General features: G+C 45.8%; 1 protein-coding gene across 2 annotated transcripts in view; it reads left to right on the top strand.

The window, feature by feature from the left end:
• The window catches only part of sh3pxd2aa (SH3 and PX domains 2Aa), a 594,706-nt gene that overhangs the window by 267,577 nt on the left and 307,226 nt on the right, over nucleotides 1–19,903 (top strand). For both annotated transcript variants that reach the window (XM_068001935.1, XM_068001933.1), the window contains exon 6: nucleotides 2,099–2,127. In XM_068001935.1, coding sequence (XP_067858036.1) covers nucleotides 2,099–2,127 — 29 coding nt within the window. The remainder of the gene's footprint in view (nucleotides 1–2,098; nucleotides 2,128–19,903) is intronic.

Genomic DNA, 19,903 nt, shown 5'->3' with positions numbered 1-19,903 from the left:
CCTCCATGTGGTGCACCAGTATAGTGACAATTACTAGATTTCACTGCTTCATCATTCCCTCGTGTGGTGCACCAGTATAGTGACTATTACTAGATTTCACTGCTTCATCATTCCCCCGTGTGATGCACCAGTATAGTGACTATTACTAGATTTCACTGCTTCATCATTCCTCCATGTGGTGCACCAGTATAGTGACAATTACTAGATTTCACTGCTTCATCATTCCTCCATGTGGTGCACCAGTATAGTGACTATTACTAGATTTCACTGCTTCATCATTCCTCCATGTGGTGCACCAGTATAGTGACAATTACTAGATTTCACTGCTTCATCATTCCTCCATGTGGTGCACCAGTATAGTGACAATTACTAGATTTCACTGCTTCATCATTCCTCCATGTGGTGCACCAGTATAGTGACAATTACTAGATTTCACTGCTTCATCATTCCTCCATGTGGTGCACCAGTATAGTGACAATTACTTGATTTCACTGCTTCATCATTCCTCCATGTGGTGCACCAGTATAGTGACAATTACTAGATTTCACTGCTTCATCATTCCTCCATGTGGTGCACCAGTATAGTGACAATTACTAGATTTCACTGCTTCATCATTCCTCCATGTGGTGCACCAGTATAGTGACAATTACTAGATTTCACTGCTTCATCATTCCTCCATGTGGTGCACCAGTATAGTGACAATTACTAGATTTCACTGCTTCATCATTCCTCCATGTGGTGCACCAGTATAGTGACAATTACTAGATTTCACTGCTTCATCATTCCTCCATGTGGTGCACCAGTATAGTGACAATTACTAGATTTCACTGCTTCATCATTCCCTCGTGTGGTGCACCAGTATAGTGACAATTACTAGATTTCACTGCTTCATCATTCCCTCGTGTGGTGCACCAGTATAGTGAGTATTACTAGATTTGACTGCTCCAGTAGCGCGAGTTGTGGTTGAAATTTTATATTTTGATTATCCTAATTTTTAACAATCAGTGTATCTCTGTAAACTGTTGAACCTGCGCTTCACTGTATCTCAGAGACCAGCTGACCTTTTTTTTAAACCAACCAACAAAATAAGGAAGTGAACGACTGGAGTGTGAGTGGGTGCTGTCGTTGGAAGTGCTATTCACCAAGCTTGGACGGAGCAGGAGAGTAGCGTTCTGTGAGGAGACTTGTGTTCTCCATCGAATAGTTGTTGTTGAATGCCCGAGCATTTACACTGACATTCATATATTGAATAAAACCCTGTCTCTGTAGCGTACCACATATTGGGAACAGAGAGCAGCTTTCTGATGGGAGCATGCAGATAATGGGAGGTCAGTACTGTTACAAAACTTTAGCTTTGGGGCATGAAATTCTGGAGCCAGGCAGCTCAAGGCTTTGTCACAATGAGGCCCATTCTCCCAGTCAGTAGATGTGCAGTCATGTTCAAGAGCATCACAATTAACCAATTTATAGAGAGAATAGTGCAGATAGTTAAAAGATGATTTGTTCCGTCATTTAGGATTTGAATTGATGCCCTGGATATTCTCTCTGAACTTTCAGATGCATTTTTGATATTTCAACTCTTGTCATCAGGGAGAACTGGGTATTCATTTCCTTGATGCCAATTCACTCTGACTCTGACAGCAGATTTCATCTCTGAGTGATCCTGTGCAGTGGGAGGAATGTGAAGCATAACTCCAAGCTGGGTTTTGCTGCACCACAAATACAAGATTATTCAATTTCTATCCTCAAAGGCTGCAGGCTTTTAACATTAAACAATAGCATTTTGAAGCACACTAAATATTTGTAAGTAATTTGTTACTGGAGGAATTAGTCATTTAATGAATAGAAAACACAAGCCCCTTTAAGTAGTAGATGGTATGATCTCAAACCAGATCACATGACCCTACAATCCCTGTTGGAGCAGTCTCCTCTCGCTCACTGGTTCTGAATGTGCTGCAGTCAGGCTTCCCTAAGTCTCACCCTGTGCTTGAATGATGAATAAGGAGAGAAAGTGGGTGGAGTTGCAGGTACATGGTCAGGTCTCGCCTTCCTCACACACACCACTAATCATGTCTCTGTGCTGCTGTTTGTTTTATAGAGAATGTGGCGGGATGAGGAAGAAACCAGGTAAGGATTGTTTTTCTGATTTTTAATTATATATGCAGCACAGACTTGCCATTAAAAAATGTGTTCAAGGTGAATGTCCAAAGGAATCAGCCAATAACGGGAGCAGAATGTCAATGTTGGTCAGCAGCTGACCCCAAACAGGTGGCTGCCCCAGCAGGTGATTGCACTAACTCAAATTTAAAGGCACATTCTTATAGACAAAGCTGGCTGAGTTACTCCCCATATTTACCTGGATAACTTAATGTGAAAACGTGTGCAGACCTGAAAGTGATTGAAGCTCAACCTGCATGAATCAACCTTCTATAAAGCCTGCAAAATGAAGCCCTGCATCGTTGCCCCTCCCGGAGCTGTGTGGCAGTTGTGCGCTCAAACCAAACACTTGTACTGTGAGCTGCCTTATTCTTTCTTATTCTCCAGAATCAATCAAACTTGAGAATGACATCAATATAATTGTGCCTCAAACTGCTCCACAAGTGCACTCCTCCCTTGAATGCTTGTTGCTAACCTGATGAAGGTTGGGGCTGGGACTGCAGGGTGCTCCTTTTTGCCTGTGTCATTAATTACACCCTATTGAAAGCTACAAATAACAAAATTATGTGTAACTCTGTGATAGTGAGTGCATGGAGAAGAGTTCTCAGTGCCTCCTTTCATGGGTGAACACGTTCTCACTTTCACAATACGCCACCTTGGTAGACCAGCTCTGAGACTTTGAAAGCTTGTGGGATATAATATGTGCAAGTTTAACTCTTTCCATGCTCAGTGCATATAGCTGGTGCTGTTATTGTTGCTTTCATTGAGGATGGTTACTAGAGCTTTACTTCACAGCATTTTTACTATAGCTATTGTTAGAATTGAGGGGAGATAAACCTTTCCATGAAGTCACTGTTCATTGTGTTAAATCTCATACTTTATATATATCACAAAATGTTTTGGAGCTTGTTGACTGAGATTCTGGGGTATACGTGGTGTGTTTCTTTTCCTCTTTCAATTTTCTCCCCTTTACCCTTCTTTCCTGAAGTTGCAAACATGCTGCAGTGGCCACCCTTCAGTAACTTGCTCAAGTGGGCTTTCTTTACCTGTGAGCTTGGACATTGTGTATCAGTGGGCTGTTCAAGTTCGGGGGGGCATTGTAGCTGAGTTTGATGCTGTCTCTGCTCATTATCGCACATACCTGCTTGCCAGCACAGGCTACGAGAATTGCAGTCGAGCAGTAGCCCTGGCAGATTTTTTTTCTTTCCCCTAGCCCAGGGATACTAAGACCAACAGCAGTATCTTCACAGTCAGGGACAGAGCATGGAGTGAATGTGGAACCTTCCTGGTCTGTGTGGCTCAGTACCGCTATGTATTTACTCACTGAGCAATTGCAGCTCCTCTGAAAGTAGTGTTCTTATTCATTTCTGTAATTGTGTACTGCAGTAATGGACGAGGATGAAGTATATTTTTATGATGTGCCTTCTGAATCTTTTTATTTGCGCCACTGTGCACCCTGCCATGTTGAAGTAGGATTTACATTATAATGCCGTTGGACTGTTTTTTAGATCTGTCCCACCATTGGTATTCTACTGTGTCGACCGCAAATACACAATAGTACAGTGTTATCTGTGGCTCAATGGATAGCACTCTCACCTCTGAGTCAGAAGGTCCTGGGTTCAAGTTCCACTGCAGAGACTTGAGCCCATAATCTAGGCTGACACTTCAGTGCAGTAATGAGGGAGTGCTACACTGCTGGTGGTGCCATCTTTTGGATGAGGCATTAAACCAAGGCCCCAACTTCCCTCTCAGGTGGATGTAGAAGATTCCATGGCACAATTTGAAGATGAGCAGGGGAGTTCTCCTGGCGTCCTGGCCAATATTTATCCCCCAACCAACATCTATAACAGATTATCTGGTCATTTATCTCATTGCTGTTTGTGGGATCTTGCTATGTGCAAATTGACTGCCACATTTTCTACATTACAACAGTGACTACACTTTAAAAGTACTTAATTGGCTGTGAAGCACTTTGGGACATCCTGGGGTTGTGAAAGGCACTATATAAATGCAAGTCTTTCTTTCCTTACTCTTTCATAGCTCTGTTAGTGCTTCATCAAGGACTTGTTATTTCACTAGTGATTGTCATGAAGAATTCACTGGTGATTAAAGATATAATTATCAGTTTGTCTGGAATGCTGCATGACTTTCTAAGGTCACCGGTCACTAGTGAAATCCTTGTGACATTAGAGACATGTCGCCACCAAGTCATCCCCAGCCCAGGGGTCTTAACGCCAGTTGAAGTCAGCTACATCAGCACGAACAAGGTATTGAACCTGGGACCTTCTGGTCTGTGTGTCTCAGTTACACACTGCTTTTAACAACTGAACCATTGGGGTAGGCTGGAAATCTTAGTTAATCGGTAGTATTGGAAATTTAGCAGTTGGGTTTAGAGTGAGACATTGGGATTCTGTTATGTTAGTAGCTCTTGTTGGGATTCAGAGTATGTCAGCATCTCCTGTCCTGTGTGATGGGGCCTAAGTGTTGAGCATGCAGCTCTTTGGATGCAATAGGGATCATTATGATGGTCCCAGATCCCCTGGCCTGGTATCATTGTACTGCCAATTATGCTAGCACTCACTCTATTTGCACATATTTCTAAGGTAGTTGTAATGAGGGCCTCACTGCTGCAACGTCCCAGTTTGTGTATTACCAATCAATTTCTGTAAATTATTTAACAGAACCCCCTCCCATTGCTGTTTTTGGGTAAAACCACGACCCCAAGCTGTGTTTCCTGTGATTACAGGCACAGCCTCTCCCCAAGCTGTGTTTCCTGTGATTACAGGCACAGCCTCTCCCCAAGCTGTGTTTCCTGTGATTACAGGCACAGCCTCTCCCCAAGCTGTGTTTCCTGTTAACTAAAATTAAAGCTTATGGAATTGATAGCAAATTATTGACTTGGTTAGGAGATTGGTTAGGTGGTAGAAGACAGAGTAAGGATAAGAACATAAGAAATGGGAGCAGGAGTAGGCCATACTACCCCTTGGGCCTGCTCCGCCATTCGATAAGATCGTGGCTGATCTTCGACCTCAACTCCATTTTCCTGCCCGATCCGAATATCCCTTCATTCCCCTAGAGTCCAAAAATCTATCTATCTCAGCCTTGAATATATTCAACGACTGAGCATCCACAGCCCTCTGGGTAGAGAATTCCAAAGATTCGTGAAGCAATTCCCCCTCATCTCAGTCTTAATCGGCTGACCCCTAATGGGATAACGGGGATGTACTCGAATTGGAAGGAAGTGATTAGTGTTGTCCCACAAGGATCTGTGTCGGGGCTTCAACTATTCACTATATTTATTAATGACTTAGATAACACAATAGAGAGCCATATATCCAAGTTTGCCAATGACACAAAGATTGGTGGCGTAGTAAGCAGTTTAGATGGGAGCATAAAGTTACAAAGAAACATTGATAGATTAAGTGAGTGGGCAAAACTGTGGCTGATGGATTTCAACACAGGTAAGTGTGAGATCATCCATTTTGGACCAAACAAGGATAGATCTGAGTTTTTTAAATGGTGAAAAGTTGGGAGCAGTGGAGGTCCAAAGAGATTGAGGGGTCCATGTACACAGATCATTGAAATGTAGTAGTCAGGTACAAAAAATAATCAAAAGGGGTAATGGAATGTTAGCCTTTATAACTAGAGGGCTAGAATATAAAGGGGAGGAAGTTTTGCTACAGCTTTACAAAGCCCTGGTTAGACCACATCCAGAGTACTGGGTACAGTTCTGGGCACCTTAGAAAGGATATATTGGCCTTGGAAGGAGTGCAGCGCAGATTCACCAGAATGTTACCAGGGCTCCGAGGGTTAGATTATGAGGAGAGATTACATAAACTAGGCTTGTATTCCCTGGAATATAGAAGGTTAAGGGATGATTTGATTGATGTTTTTAGGATTGTGGAAGGATTTGATAGGGTGGATAGAGAGAAACTTTTTCCACTGGTCGGGGAGTCTAAGCCAAGGGGACATAACCTTAAAATCAGAGCCAGGCCATTCAGGAGAGAAGTAAAAAAAAATACTTCTTCACACAAAGGGTGATAGAAGTGTGGAACTCCCTCCCACAAAAAGCAATAGATGCTTTCTCAATTAATCATTTTAAATCTGAGATCGATAGATTTTTGCAAGCCAAGAATATTAAGGGATATGGAGCCAAGGCAGGGGGAAGGGGTTAGGATACAGATCAGCCATGATCTCATTGAATGGGGGAACAGGCTCGAGGGGCTGTATCAGCTATTTCTACGTAAGAACGTAAGAGATAGGAGCAGGAGTAGGCCATTTGGCTCTTCGAGCCTGCTCCGCCATTCAGTGGGATCATGGCTGATCTGATTCTGGCCTCAACTCCACTTTCCCACCTGTTCCCCATACCCTTTGACTCCGCTGCTGATCAAAAATTTGTCTAACTCACCCTTGAATATATTCATTGACTTAGCCTCCACCACTGTTTGGGGCAAAGAATTCCAAAGGTTCACGACCCTCTGGGAGAAGATATTTCTCCTTATTGCCATCTTAAATGGGCGACCCTTTATTCTGAGACTATGTCCCTAGTTCTAGATTCCCTTATGAGCGGAAACATCCTCCCAGTCAAGCCCCCTCAGAATCTTGTATGTTTCAATAAGATCTCCTCTCATTCTTCTAAACTCCAGTGAGTATAGGCCCAACCTGCTCAATCTTTCCTCATAAGAAAACCCTTCCATACCCGGAATCAACCTAGTGAACCTTCTCTGAATCGCCTCAAATGCAAGTATATCCTTCCTTAAATAAGGGCACCAGAACTATACGCAGTACTCCAGGTGTGGTCTCACCAGCACCCTGTACAGTTGTAGCAAGACTTCCCTGCTTTTATGCTCCATCCCCCTTGAAATAAAGGCCAATATTCCATTTGCCTTCCCAATTATCTGCTGCACCTGTATGCTAACTTTTTGTGTTTCATGTATGAGGACACCCAAATTCCTCTGTACTGCAGCAATCTGTAGTCTTTCTCCATTTATATAATATTTTGCTTTTTATTCTTCCTACCAAAGTGGATGACTTCACATTTTCCCACATTATATTCCATCTGCCAAATTTTTGCCCACTCATTTAACCTATCTATATCCCTTTTCAGACACTTTGTGTCCTCCTCACAACTTACTTTTCCACCTATCTTTGTACCATCAGCAAATTTGGCCACAAGACACTCTGTTCCTTCATCCAAGTCATTGATATAGATTGTAACTAGTTGAGGCCCCAGCACTGAGCCCTGCGGCACCCCACTAGTTACAGATTGCCATCCTGAAAATTACTCCTTTATCCCGACTCTCTGTTTTCTGTTAGATAGCCAATCCTCTATGCTAATATATAACCCCCAACACCATGAACTCTTACCTTGTGCAGTAACCTTTTATGTGGCACCTTATTGAATGCCTTTTGGAAATCCAAATACACTACATCTACTGGTTCCCCTTTATCCACCCTCTTCATTACTGTCTCAAAGAACTCTAATAAATTTGTCAAACACGATTTCCCCTTCATAAAACCATGTTGACCCTCCTTGATTTTATTTTGAGTCTCCAAATGTCCTGCTACTACTTCCTTAATAATCGATTCTAGCATTTGCCCAATGACAGATTTTAGGCTAATTGGTCTATAGTTACCTGCTTTCTGTCTCACTCCTTTCTTGAATAACGGCGTTACATTTGCGGTTTTCCAATCCGCTGGGACCTTTCCAGAATCTAGTGAATTTTGGAAGATTACAACCGATGCATCCACTACCTCTGTAGCCACTTCCTTTAAGACCCTCGGATGCAAGCCATTGGGTCCAGGGGACTTGTCAGCCTGCAAACCCATTAGCTTGCCTAGTACTTTTTCTATGGAGATAGTGATTATTTTTAGATCCTCCCTCTCCTTTGCCCCTTGATTTTCTACTATTATTGGTATGTTATTAGTGTCTTCTACTGTGAAGACAGATACAAAATATTTGTTCAATTCCTCTGCCATTTCCTTGTTATCCATTATTATTTCCCCAGTCTCATCCTCTAAAGGACTTATACTTTAGCAACTCTCTTCCACTTACTGTCAGTTTTTATATTTCATGCTAGTTTACTCTCATAATCTATGTTCTCCCTCTTTATTTTTTTTTAGTCCTTCTTTGCTGGTTTCTAAAGTTTTCCCAATCTTTGGGCTTATCAGTAATCTTTGCCACATTGTATGCCTTTTCTTTTAACTTGATACCATCCTTAACTTCCTTAATTAGCCATGGTTGGTGCACCCTTCTCATGGAGTCTTTCCCCCTTACTGGAATATATTTTTGTTGAGAGTCATAAAATATCTTTTTAAATGTCTGCCACTGCTTATCCACCGTCATACCATCTAATCTGTTTTCCCAATCCACTTTAGCCAACTCTGTCCTCATGCCATTGTAATTACCCTTATTTGGGTTTAATACAGTAAATTCAGATCCTAGGTCCTCACTCTCAACTGGATGTGAAATTCTACCATATTATGATCACTGTTTCCTAAGGGATCCTTTACTTTGAGGTCATTAATTAATCCTGTCTCATTACCCATTACCAGATCTAAAATGGCCTGTTTCCTGGTTGGTTCCACTCCTGTTCCCATGTTCCTATGTACAGGCGCAGCCTCTCTCCCCAAGCTGTGTTTCCTCTGATTACAGGCGCAGCCTCTCTCCCCAAGCTGTGTTTCCTGTGATTACAGGCACAGCCTCTCTCCCCAAACTGTGTTTCCTGTGATTACAGGCACAGCCTCTCTCCCCAAGCTGTGTTTCCTGTGATTACAGGCACAGCCTCTCTCCCCAAACTGTGTTTCCTCTGATTACAGGCACAGCCTCTCTCCCCAAGCTGTTTCCTGTGATTACAGGCACAGCCTCTCTCCCCAAGCTGTGTTTCCTGTGATTACAGGCACAGCCTCTCTCCCCAAGCTGTGTTTCCTGTGATTACAGGCACAGCCTCTCTCCCCAAGCTGCGTTTCCTGAGATAACAGGCACAGCCTCTCTCCCCAAGCTGTGTTTCCTGTGATTACAGGCACAGCCTCTCTCCCCAAGCTGTGTTTCCTGTGATTACAGGCACAGCCTCTCTCCCCAAGCTGTGTTTCCTGTGATTACAGGCACAGCCTCTCTCCCCAAACTGTGTTTCCTCTGATTATAGGCACAGCCTCTCTCCCCAAGCTGTTTCCTGTGATTACAGGCACAGCCTCTCTCCCCAAGCTGTGTTTCCTGTGATTACAGGCACAGCCTCTCTCCCCAAGCTGTGTTTCCTGTGATTACAGGCACAGCCTCTCTCCCCAAGCTGCGTTTCCTGAGATAACAGGCACAGCCTCTCTCCCCAAGCTGTGTTTCCTGTGATTACAGGCACAGCCTCTCTCCCCAAGCTGTGTTTCCTGTGATTACAGGCACAGCCTCTCTCCCCAAGCTGTGTTTCCTGTGATTACAGGCACAGCCTCTCTCCCCAAGCTGTGTTTCCTGTGATTACAGGCACAGCCTCTCTCCCCAAGCTGCGTTTCCTGTGATTACAGGCACAGTCACTCACCCCAAGTTGTGATTCCTGTGATTACAGGCACAGCCTCTCTCCCCAAGCTGTGTTTCCTGTGATTACAGTCACAGCCTCTCTCCCCAAGCTGCGTTTCCTGTGATTACAGGCACAGTCACTCACCCCAAGTTGTGATTCCTGTGATTACGGACACAACCTCCTGCCCTCTTCATCTGTGTTTGCTGTGATTTCAGACACCGCCTCATCCCCTAATTTATGTTTTCCTGCTGTTGGCACAGCTTGTTACTCAATCTGTACTTTTTTATTTATTCAGTGCATTGCTCATGACTCTTGCACAATCAGTATTAAACAAGCCCAGTGTATTCAATATATAATTATTGCAAGCAAAAACAGACCCAGTTGAGTAGCTTCTTTCAGAACATGTCAGTATTGCTTAGAAAGATGTTTAACTCAGAGAGTCGGAAACAGCCAGTATTACCATGTTCACAATGTTAATTGAGTGAGATATTAAAGTAGGAATTGAAGCTGAACAGGATAAGCTACAGGAGGATTTGAATATACTTGGGAATTGGGCAAACAGGTGGCAGATGAAATTCAAAATGCTTCAGGTAAGAACAAAAAATCCAGGAAGGGACTATTATCTAAATAGAAAGAAAATAATGTGCATAGAAATTTTTTTAAATTATTCGTTCATGGGATGTGGGCATCGCTGGCAAGGCCAGCATTTATTGCCCATCCCTAATTGCCCTTGAGAAGGTGGTGGTGAGCCGCCTTCTTGAACCACTGCAGTCCGTGTGGTGAAGGTTCTCCCACAGTGCTGTTAGGAAGGGAGTTCCAGGATTTTGACCCAGCGACGATGAAGGAACGGCGATATATTTCCAAGTCGGGATGGTGTGTGACTTGGAGGGGAACGTGCAGGTGGTGTTGTTCCCATGTACCTGCTGCCCTTGTCCTTCTAGGTGGTAGAGGTAGAGGTAGGTGTCGAAGAAGCCTTGGCAAGATGCAATGCAGCAACTCGTGAAAGAGATCCGGTGGTCCTGATTGACAATAAATTGAAGCTATCACAACAATGTCGGTGACAGTGAGTAAAGCAAATCAGATGTTGGGGTGTGTTAAAAGATCAACACTGAGCCAAAATAGTGAGGTAATCCTGCCACTTTAGAAATCACTTCGAATACTGAGTAAGTTCTGGTTGCCACAGTACAGGAAGGATATTGCAGCTATTGAAAGGATACAGAAGAGAGCAGCCAGAATGATTGAGGGGATAGAGGGATTGGATTATGTGGGTCGATTATTTAAATTGCGTATGCTCTTACTGGAAAAGACAAGATTGAGAGGTGATATGATAGCTGTATTTAGGATTCGAAAGGGGCTAGATGATGTTGACCATTCAAGCTATTTCACCTTCTCCAGAACAGTAGAAACAGATGACACGGCCTTCGCTTCAAGGGGGTAAATTCAAAACTAAGGGTAAGGGGAAGAAATGTCCTTCTGTTTGCACTCCTTGTGGGCCAGGAGGAACAGGAGTGCCTCTCTCCCAGGCTCCTCAAGGATTCCTTGGACCTCCCCAGCTTCCCCCCCCCCCCCCAACCCCGATCATGGTGTAACACCACCCCCCCTCAATCCCCAGTCGCCTTTAGACCAAACTGCATCCTCAGCAGCAGCTTCTTGCTGCCAAATTCCCGCTCCAAAACGTCAGCCAGTTAGTGAATCTGGCGGGACTCCAGGAGCTTTTATTTAAATGAGTCTCTGAACCCTCTGGGTGTGCCAGTATTTTAGTGAGCGAGTGGTTAATCAATAGAACAGACTCTCTAGTGAGACGGTGGAAATAGACAGTATTGATTCATTCAAATATAAATTAGATTTCTTCCAGAAAATAATATTTTGGCTTACGGTATGTGACTAATTTGAGACATGACAGGTGGTAAATGTAGGAGGCTTGGGAGGAACAGGTGATTTTGGACCTATGGTTCCCAAAGCTCTTCCCCCCCCCCCAGGGGGGTTTTCTTCACCTTGGCCCCGATATTACCAGGGAGGCGGGTTGGCAGCGGGGGGTCGATTGGGCACGTGAGTAACCCGCCTAGTAAAATCGGTGGGTTCCCCACGCGATCACGAGTAAATTTAAGCCACTTACTGTAGCTTCCGGGTTTCCCGTTGGAAACCTGCGCAGTGGGTGGACTGCGCACCCGCGTCACAGGCTGTCAGCTGAAGGAGCCCTATTTAAAGGGGCAGTCCTTCAATGCTGCTCCTGCAGCAAACAGCCAAAATTACAGCCTGGAGCAGCCTAGGGGAAAGGCTGCTCCCAGGTTTAATGATGCCTTACTCCAGGTCCTACTGGATGGGGTGAGGAGAAGGAAAGAGATCTTCTACCTGGTGGACAGAAGGAAGTGGCCTGCCTCTGCCACCGAGAAGGCCTGGTTCGAGGTGGCAGAGGAGGTCAGCAGCACCAGCAAAATATCCCGCACCTGGATACAGTGCAGGAAGCGCTTCAATGACCTAACTAGGTCAGCCAAAGTGAGCACACTTACTCATTCTCCTACACTCCGTCTTCCACATCACTGCCCTCACTCCACAACTCCTTCTGCACTGCCAACACTACTCTATCACATCACTCCTCACACCCACTCAAACCTCATCCTCAACTTACCTGCACTTCCTCACCTCCCCAGTACCCATCCCACCACTACCACTCAATCCAATCCTCATACAATCTCATGGCTCTATCTCATACTCACCCTCTGATGCATCTCTTTCACGGTCACCCTCACCCAACCTGCCACTTCCTCTGCTGCAGCCACAGGGGATGCATCACGTATGAGTAGTAGGACGCATAAGGCAAAGGTTTCGTGAGCACAAAGGGGATGCACAAGGGTGTTTGATGGTTTGTCATGTTTTTTATTTATATTTGATTTTGGTTCAACTCATATTAAATATTATAATGTCACCACTACTGCCACGTCTTGGCCATTCTTGACGGGCTTGTGTAATAAGTCCCTTTCATGAGGTTCTCCATGAACACCCACGCTTGATGCCACCCATTGGGTCACCCTACAGTGAGTGGGTGTATGTGTAGTTGCACGACTGTTTTGTGCAGGTGCCTGTGGTGCAGCACTGTGTTGTGGAGCTCCACGTGGCGGAGGTGGACGGCGTGCCCGGCGAGGCTGGTGATGTTGCTCGTCCTCGGATGAAGTGATGAATGCAGCCATGGCGCCCCCCCCCCCCCATCCTGACTGTGTGAGTTTGAGGGGGTCCGCAAAGTAAGTAAATGTGTTTGCACAGCAGAGTTTAGGGTATAAATTAATAATTTTGAGTGGAAAGACAAAGGTGTTGCAGCCAAAACTTTGTCTGAAGTGACAGAGTGCCCTGCTGCAATAAATGAGGTTTTCCCCCCAACAGTCAAATAATCCTTTGCATCTCCCACTGGCTGCTGGCTGAAACACGTCTGCTCCAACAGGGAGTGTTTCCCACAGCACGGGAAACACGCTGAGGATCCATGAAAATTGCACCCCTGCCAAAATCTCCTGTCAATGAGGTCTGTCAAGTATCTCAACTAGGTAAGTAAGTATTTAAATTGTCATCCCCGCCGGCTTTAATTGCCAGTGGGAGTCCCGCATGCGGGAGCTGCGCGCGCACCCGAACACCTCACTGGGGAACCCAGAAGTCAGCGGGTTTGGGCCGGGATCCGGACCCGCTCCGGGATTCCCCGATTTTACAAGCCCCCCCGCCCGCAACGCACCCGCTCGGCAATCCTAAAATCGACCGCCTCATGTTTGGTTCTGTTGTAGACTCACTGATAGAGACTGATTGCTATGATTAGTCAACAACTCCATTATCATTGTAACGTGCGACTACCAGGATGGTAGAAGGCAAACCAGAGGGAGTTTGAGGAGATAGGGTCCAAATTAATAAGCAGAACCTCAAAGGTAATAATCTCTGGATTACTACCTGAACCACACGCAAATTGGCATCGGATGAAACTGATCGGAGAGTTAAATACGTGGCTCAAAGAGTGGTGTGGGAGACAGGGGTTTTGATTCATGGGGCACTGGCTCCAGTACTGGGGAAAGAGGGAACTGTTCCGTTGGGACGGGCTCCACTTAAACCGGGCTGGGACCAGTGTCCTGGCAAATCGAATAACTAGGGCTGTAGATAGGGCTTTAAACTAAAATGTGGGTGGGGGAGGGTTCTGGTAAGGGTAAATTTATAAATCTAAAGAAAAAAGTCAAGGCCATAGAGCAGTATGGCGATTTGGGTAAAGATAAGCAGAGTGTGGCAGGAAGAGACAGAGGGCCCGATGTTAGCAGGGCTGCGGGTTCTCGGTGGGGGGGCTATCGGGCGCGTGGGTAACGCGCCCGGTGAAATTAGTCAGCTTCCCGCGCGATTGTAGCATCCAATCCACTAATTGGATCCACTTACCTTCTCCTCCGGGTTCCCCGCTGCTGATCTGCGCGTCGGGCGGGCTGCGCATGCGCAGTAAGATCTGTCAATTGGAGGAGCTCTATTTAAAGGGGCAGTCCTCCACTGACTGATGCTGCAACAAATAGAAAAAATTACAGCATGGAGCAGCCCAGGGGGAAGGCTGCTCCCAGTTTAATGATGCCTCACTCCAGGTATCAATACATGGGGTGAGGAGGAGGGGGAGGACAGAGATCTTCCTCCCGGTGGGCGGGAGGAAGCGGCCTGCCTCTGCCACCAGGAAGGCCTGGCTCGAGGTGGCAGAGGGGGTCACCTGCGCCACCAACATATCGCCCACCTGCATACAGTGCAGGAGGCACTCCAATGACCTCAGTAGGTCAGCCAAAGTGAGTACACGTAGTCTTTCCCCTACACTGCGTCTGCCACATCACTGCCCCCACCCCACATCTCCTTCAGCACTGCCAACACTACTCTGTCACATCACCCCTCATACCCACTCAAACCTCATCCTCATCTTACCTGCACCTACTCACCTCGCCAGTACTCATCCTGCCACTACCACTCAACCCAATCCTCATACAATCTCATGGCTCTATCTCATACTCACCCTCTCATGCGTCTCTTTCATGGCCAGCCTCACTCAACCTGCCACTACCTGTGCTGCAGCCACAGGGCATGCATCACATATGTGCAGTGGGCAGCGTAAGGCAAACGTGTCGTGAGCATGAAGGGGATGCACAAGGGTGTTTGAAGGTTTGTCATGGGTGTTACTTATATTTAATTTCTGAGCAACTCATATTACATATTATATTGTCACCACTACTGCCATGTCTTCGTGAATCTTGTCTGGTTTGTGCAATAATGCCCTTTCCTGAGGATCACTATGAAGACCCACAACTGATGCCACCCATTGTGTCACTGCAGAGTGGGTGTAGGTGTATTTGCAGGGCTCTTTTGCGCAGACGACTGAGAGACATCGGCGATGTCCCCGGTTGCACCCTGGAAGGATGCGGAGGAGAAGTTGTTGAGGGCAGTGGTGACTTTGACAGCGACAGGTAAGAAGATGGTGCTCGGGCCAGCCAGGAGCAGCTTGGCATGAAAGAGGCTGCAGATGTCCACGACTACATGTCGAGTGACTCTGAGCCTCCGTGTGCACTGCTGCTCAGAGAGGTCCAGGAAACTGAGCCTCGGTCTGTGGACCCTGTGGCGAGGGTAGTGCCCCCTGCGACGCATCTCTCTCTGCGGTAGCCCTCCCTCCTGCTGTGCAGGTGGATGTGTCACAGCACTCTGTTGTGGAGCTCCACGTGTCAGAGGTGGACGGCGTGGATGGCGAGGCTGGTGAGGCTGGTGATGCTGTTCGCCCTCCGAGGAGGTCATGACTACAGCTACGGCGGCCCCCATCCGCAAGATGTACATCTGAGGGGGTCCGCAAGTTAGGTACATGTCTCTGGACCCTGGGGTAAGTGTGCAGGTTGGTGACTTTGACTGTCAGGAGGAGGGTGGTGGAGGCCAAACTTTGTCCCAAGTGACAGAGTGGCCTCCTGCAATGAGTGAGGGTCTCCCTCCGCCCCCCCCCCCCCACCAAACCTGTCAAATGAACCTTTGCAGCTGCCACAGGCTGACCACTGCAACACGTCCATTTGACCTGGGAGTGTTTCCCTCAGTGTGGGAAACAGTCCCAGTTTGCTCTAAAGTCCCACCCCTCCTCACGTAATCCCTTAATCAGGTCAGTTAATGACCTGAAATACCTAAATAAATGTCTTCAAGTGGCATCCCGCTGGCTTTAATTGCCTGCGGGATTCCCACCAGCGGGGGCTGCGCGCACACGCCGGCACGTCAGCGGGGAACCCGGAAGTGCGCGGGTTTGAGGCGGGCTCCGGTCCCGCGCCGGGATTCTCCGATTTTCGGAGCCCCCCTGCCAGGAACGCACCCGATAGCGGGTGCTAAAATGACGCCCAGAGAGTTTAATAGTAATAGTGCATCAGCGAATAAGGTCAAATCAGGAAAAAATAGCAAAAAGTTAAAATTAAAGGCGCTTTAATGCACGAAGCATTCGTTACAAGATATACGAATTAATGGCACAAATAGAGATAAATGGGTTTAATCTAGTAGCCATTACTGAGATATCATTTCAAGGTGACAAAGGTTGGGAACTAAATATTCCAGATACTTGACTTTTCGAAAAGACGGACAAAATGGAAAAGATGGGGTTGGGGGGGGAGGAGGGAAGCCCTGGTAATAAAGGATGACGTAAAGACAGCAGTGAGAAAGGATCTTGACTCAGAACATCAGGAAGTAGAATCAGTCTGGGTGGAGATAAGAAATAACGAGGCAGAAAACACTGGTTGGAATAGTTTATAGCCCCCCAACAGTAGTTATACTGTTGGACAGAGTCTTAATCAAGAAATAAGAGGGGCTTGTAACAAAGGTAATGCAATAATAATGGGGGACTTTAATCTTCATATAGACTTGGCAAATCAAATTGGCAAAAGTAGTTAGGAGGACAAGTTCATGGAATGCATTCGAGACAGTTTCCTAGAATACTACGTCATGGAACGAACCCGGGGACAGGCTACTTTAGATCTTGTCTTGTGCAATGAAACAGGTTTAATTAGTAATCTCATAGTAAGGGATCTTCTGGGGAAGAGTGATCGTAATATGATAGAATTTCACATTGAGTTTGAGAGTGACGTACTTAAGTCCGAAACTAGAGTCTTAAAATTGAATAAAGCCAATTACATAGATATGTGGGGCGAGTTGGCTAAGGTTGATTGCAAAATTAGATTAAAGGATATGGCAGTAGGCAAGCAATGGCGAACATTTAAAGAAATATTTCATAATTCTCAATGAACATACATTCCATCAAGGAATCTGTGGCTAACTAAAGAAGTTAAGGATAGTATTAGATTAAAAGAGGCTTACAATGTTGCTAAGAAGAGTAGTAAGCCTAAAGATTGGGAAAGTTTTAGAAACCAGCAAAGGATGACCAAAAAATTGATAAACTGGGAGAAAACAGAATGAGAGTAAACTAGCAAGAAATATAAAAATATATAGATTGTAAGAGCTTCGACAATTATGTAAATAGAATAGAAAGCGAGTAATGAAAGTAAATGTGGGTCCCTTAGCGGCTGAGAAATTATAATGGGGAATAAGGAAATGGCAGAGACGCTAAACAAATATTTTGTATCTGTCTTCACAGTAGAAGTCACAAAAAACATATAAAAAATAGTGGGCAACCAAGGGGCTAATGAGAGTGAGGAACTTCAAGTAATTAATATTAGTAAAGAAAAAGTACTGGAGAAATTAATGGGACTAAAAACCGACAAATTCCCTGATCCTGATGGCCTTTTTTTTTATTCATTCATGAGATGTGGGCGTCGCTGGCGAGGCCAGCATTTATTGCCCATCCCTAATTGCCCATGAGAAGGTGGTGGTGAGCCGCCTATTTGAACCGCTGCAGTCTTTGTGGTGAAGGTTCTCCCACAGTGATGTTAGGTAGCGAGTTCCAGGGTTTTGAACCAGTGATGAAGAAAGGGCGATATATTTCCAAGTTAGGAATATGTGACTTGCAGGGGAACGTGCAGGTGGTGTTGTTCCCATGTGCCTGCTGCTCTTGTCCTTCTAGGTGGCAGAGGTCGTGGATTTGGGAGGTGCTGTCGAAGAAGCCTTGGTGAGTTGCTGCAGTGCATCCTGTGGATGGTACACACTGCAGCCACTGTGCGCCGGTGGTGAAGGGAGTGAATGTTTAGCGTGGTGGATGGGGTGCCAATCAAGCGGGCTGCTTTGTCCTGGATGGTGTTGAGCTTCTTGAGTGTTGTTGGAGCTGCACTCATCCAAGCAAGTGGAGAGTATTCCATCACACTCCTGACTTGTGCCTTGTAAATGGTGGAAAGGCTTTGGGGAGTCAGGAGGTGAGTCACTCGCCACAGAACACCGAGTCTCTGACCTGCTCTTGTAGCCACTGGTCCAGTTTAGTTTCTGGTCAGTGGTGACCCCCAGGATGTTGATGGTGGGGGATTCGGCGATGGTAATGCCGTTGAATGTCAAGGGGAGGTGGCTAGTCTCTCTCTTATGGAGATGGTCATTGCTTGGCACTTGTCTGGTGCGAATGTTCCTTGCCACTTATCAGCCCAAGCCTGGATGTCGTCCAGGTCTTGCTGCATGCGGGCACGGACTGCTTTATCATCTGAGGGATTGCGAATGGAACTGAACACTGTGCAATCATCAGCGAACATCCCCATTTCTGACCTTATGATGGAGGGAAGGTTATTGGAGAAGCAGCTGAAGATGACTGCCCTGAATAACTCCTGCAGCAATGCCCTGGGGCTGAGATGATTGGCCTCCAACAACCACTACCATCTTCCTTTGTGCTAGGTATGACTCCAGCTATTTGAGAGTTTTCCCCCTGATTCCCACTGCCTTCAATTTTATTCGGGCTTCTTGATGACACACTAGGTCAAATGCTGCTTTGATGTCAAGGGCAGTCACCTCTGGAACTCAGCTCTTTTGTCCATGTTTGGACCAAGGCTGTAACGAGGTCTGGAGCCGAGTGGTCCTGGCGGAACTCAAACTCGGTAAGCCTACATCCTAAGGTTCTAAAAGAGGTGGTTGCAGAGATAGTGGGTGCATTGGTTATGATCTTCCAAAATTCCCTAGATTCTAGACCGGCCCAGTGGATTGGAAGGTAGCAAATGTAGCCCCGCTATTCAAGAAAGGAGGGAGAGAGCAAAAGGGAACTACAGGTCAGTTAGCCTGACGTCAGTACTCAGGAAAATGCTGGAATCTATTATTACGAACGTGGTAACAGGGCACTTAGAAAATCATAATATGATTAGGCAGAGTTAACATGGTTTTATGAAAGCAAAATTGTGTTTGACAAATCTATTAGAGATTTTTGAGGATGTAACTAGAAGGGTAGATAAAGGCAAATCAGTGGATGTGGTATATTTGGATTTTTAAAAGGCATTTGCTAAGGTGCTACACAAAAGGTTAGAAACATAGAACATTTACATACAAACATAGAAAATAGGAGCAGGAGTAGGCCATTCAGCCCTTCGAGCCTGCTCCGCCATTCAGTATGATCATGGCTGATCCTCCATCTCAATACCATATTCCTGATCTCTCCCCATACCCCTTGATGCATTTTGTGTCTAGAAAACTATCTAGCTCCTTCTTAAATATATTCAGTGACTTGGCCTCCACAGCGTTCTGTGGTAGAGAATTCCACAGGTTCATCACCCTCTGAGTGAAGAAATTTCTCCTCATCTCAGTCCTAAATGTCCTACCCCATATCCTGAGACTGTGACCCCTCGTTCTGGACTCCCTAGCCAGGGGAAATATAGACAGGCTGGGTGAGTGGGCGGAGATTTGGCAGATGCAATACAATATTGGAAAATGTGAGGTTATGCACTTTGGCAGGAAAAATCAGAGAGCAAGTTATGATCTTAATGGCAAGAAACTGGAAAGTACTGCAGTACAAAGGGATCTGGGGGTCCTAGTGCAAGAAAATCAAAAAGTTAGTATGCAGGTGCAGCAGGTGATCAAGAAGGCCAATGGAATGTTGGCTTTTATTGCTAGGGGGATAGAATATAAAAACAGGGAGGTATTGCTGCAGTTATATAAGGTATTGGTGAGACCGCACCTGGAATACTGCATACAGTTTTGGTCTCCATACTTAAGACAAGACATACTTGCTCTCGAGGCAGTACAAAGAAGGTTCACTCGGTTAATCCCGGGGGTGAGGGGGCGGACATATGAGGAGAGGTTGAGTAGATTGGGACTCTACTCATTGGAGTTCAGAAGAATGAGAGGCGATCTTATTGAAACATATAAGATTGTGAAGG

The sequence above is a fragment of the Heptranchias perlo genome, chromosome 21 (assembly GCF_035084215.1).
Source record: "Heptranchias perlo isolate sHepPer1 chromosome 21, sHepPer1.hap1, whole genome shotgun sequence".
In the NCBI taxonomy this organism is placed as follows: Eukaryota; Metazoa; Chordata; class Chondrichthyes; order Hexanchiformes; family Hexanchidae; genus Heptranchias; species Heptranchias perlo.
Note: the sequence above shows the minus strand (reverse complement) of the source record. Positions and strands in the feature narration are given on the sequence as shown.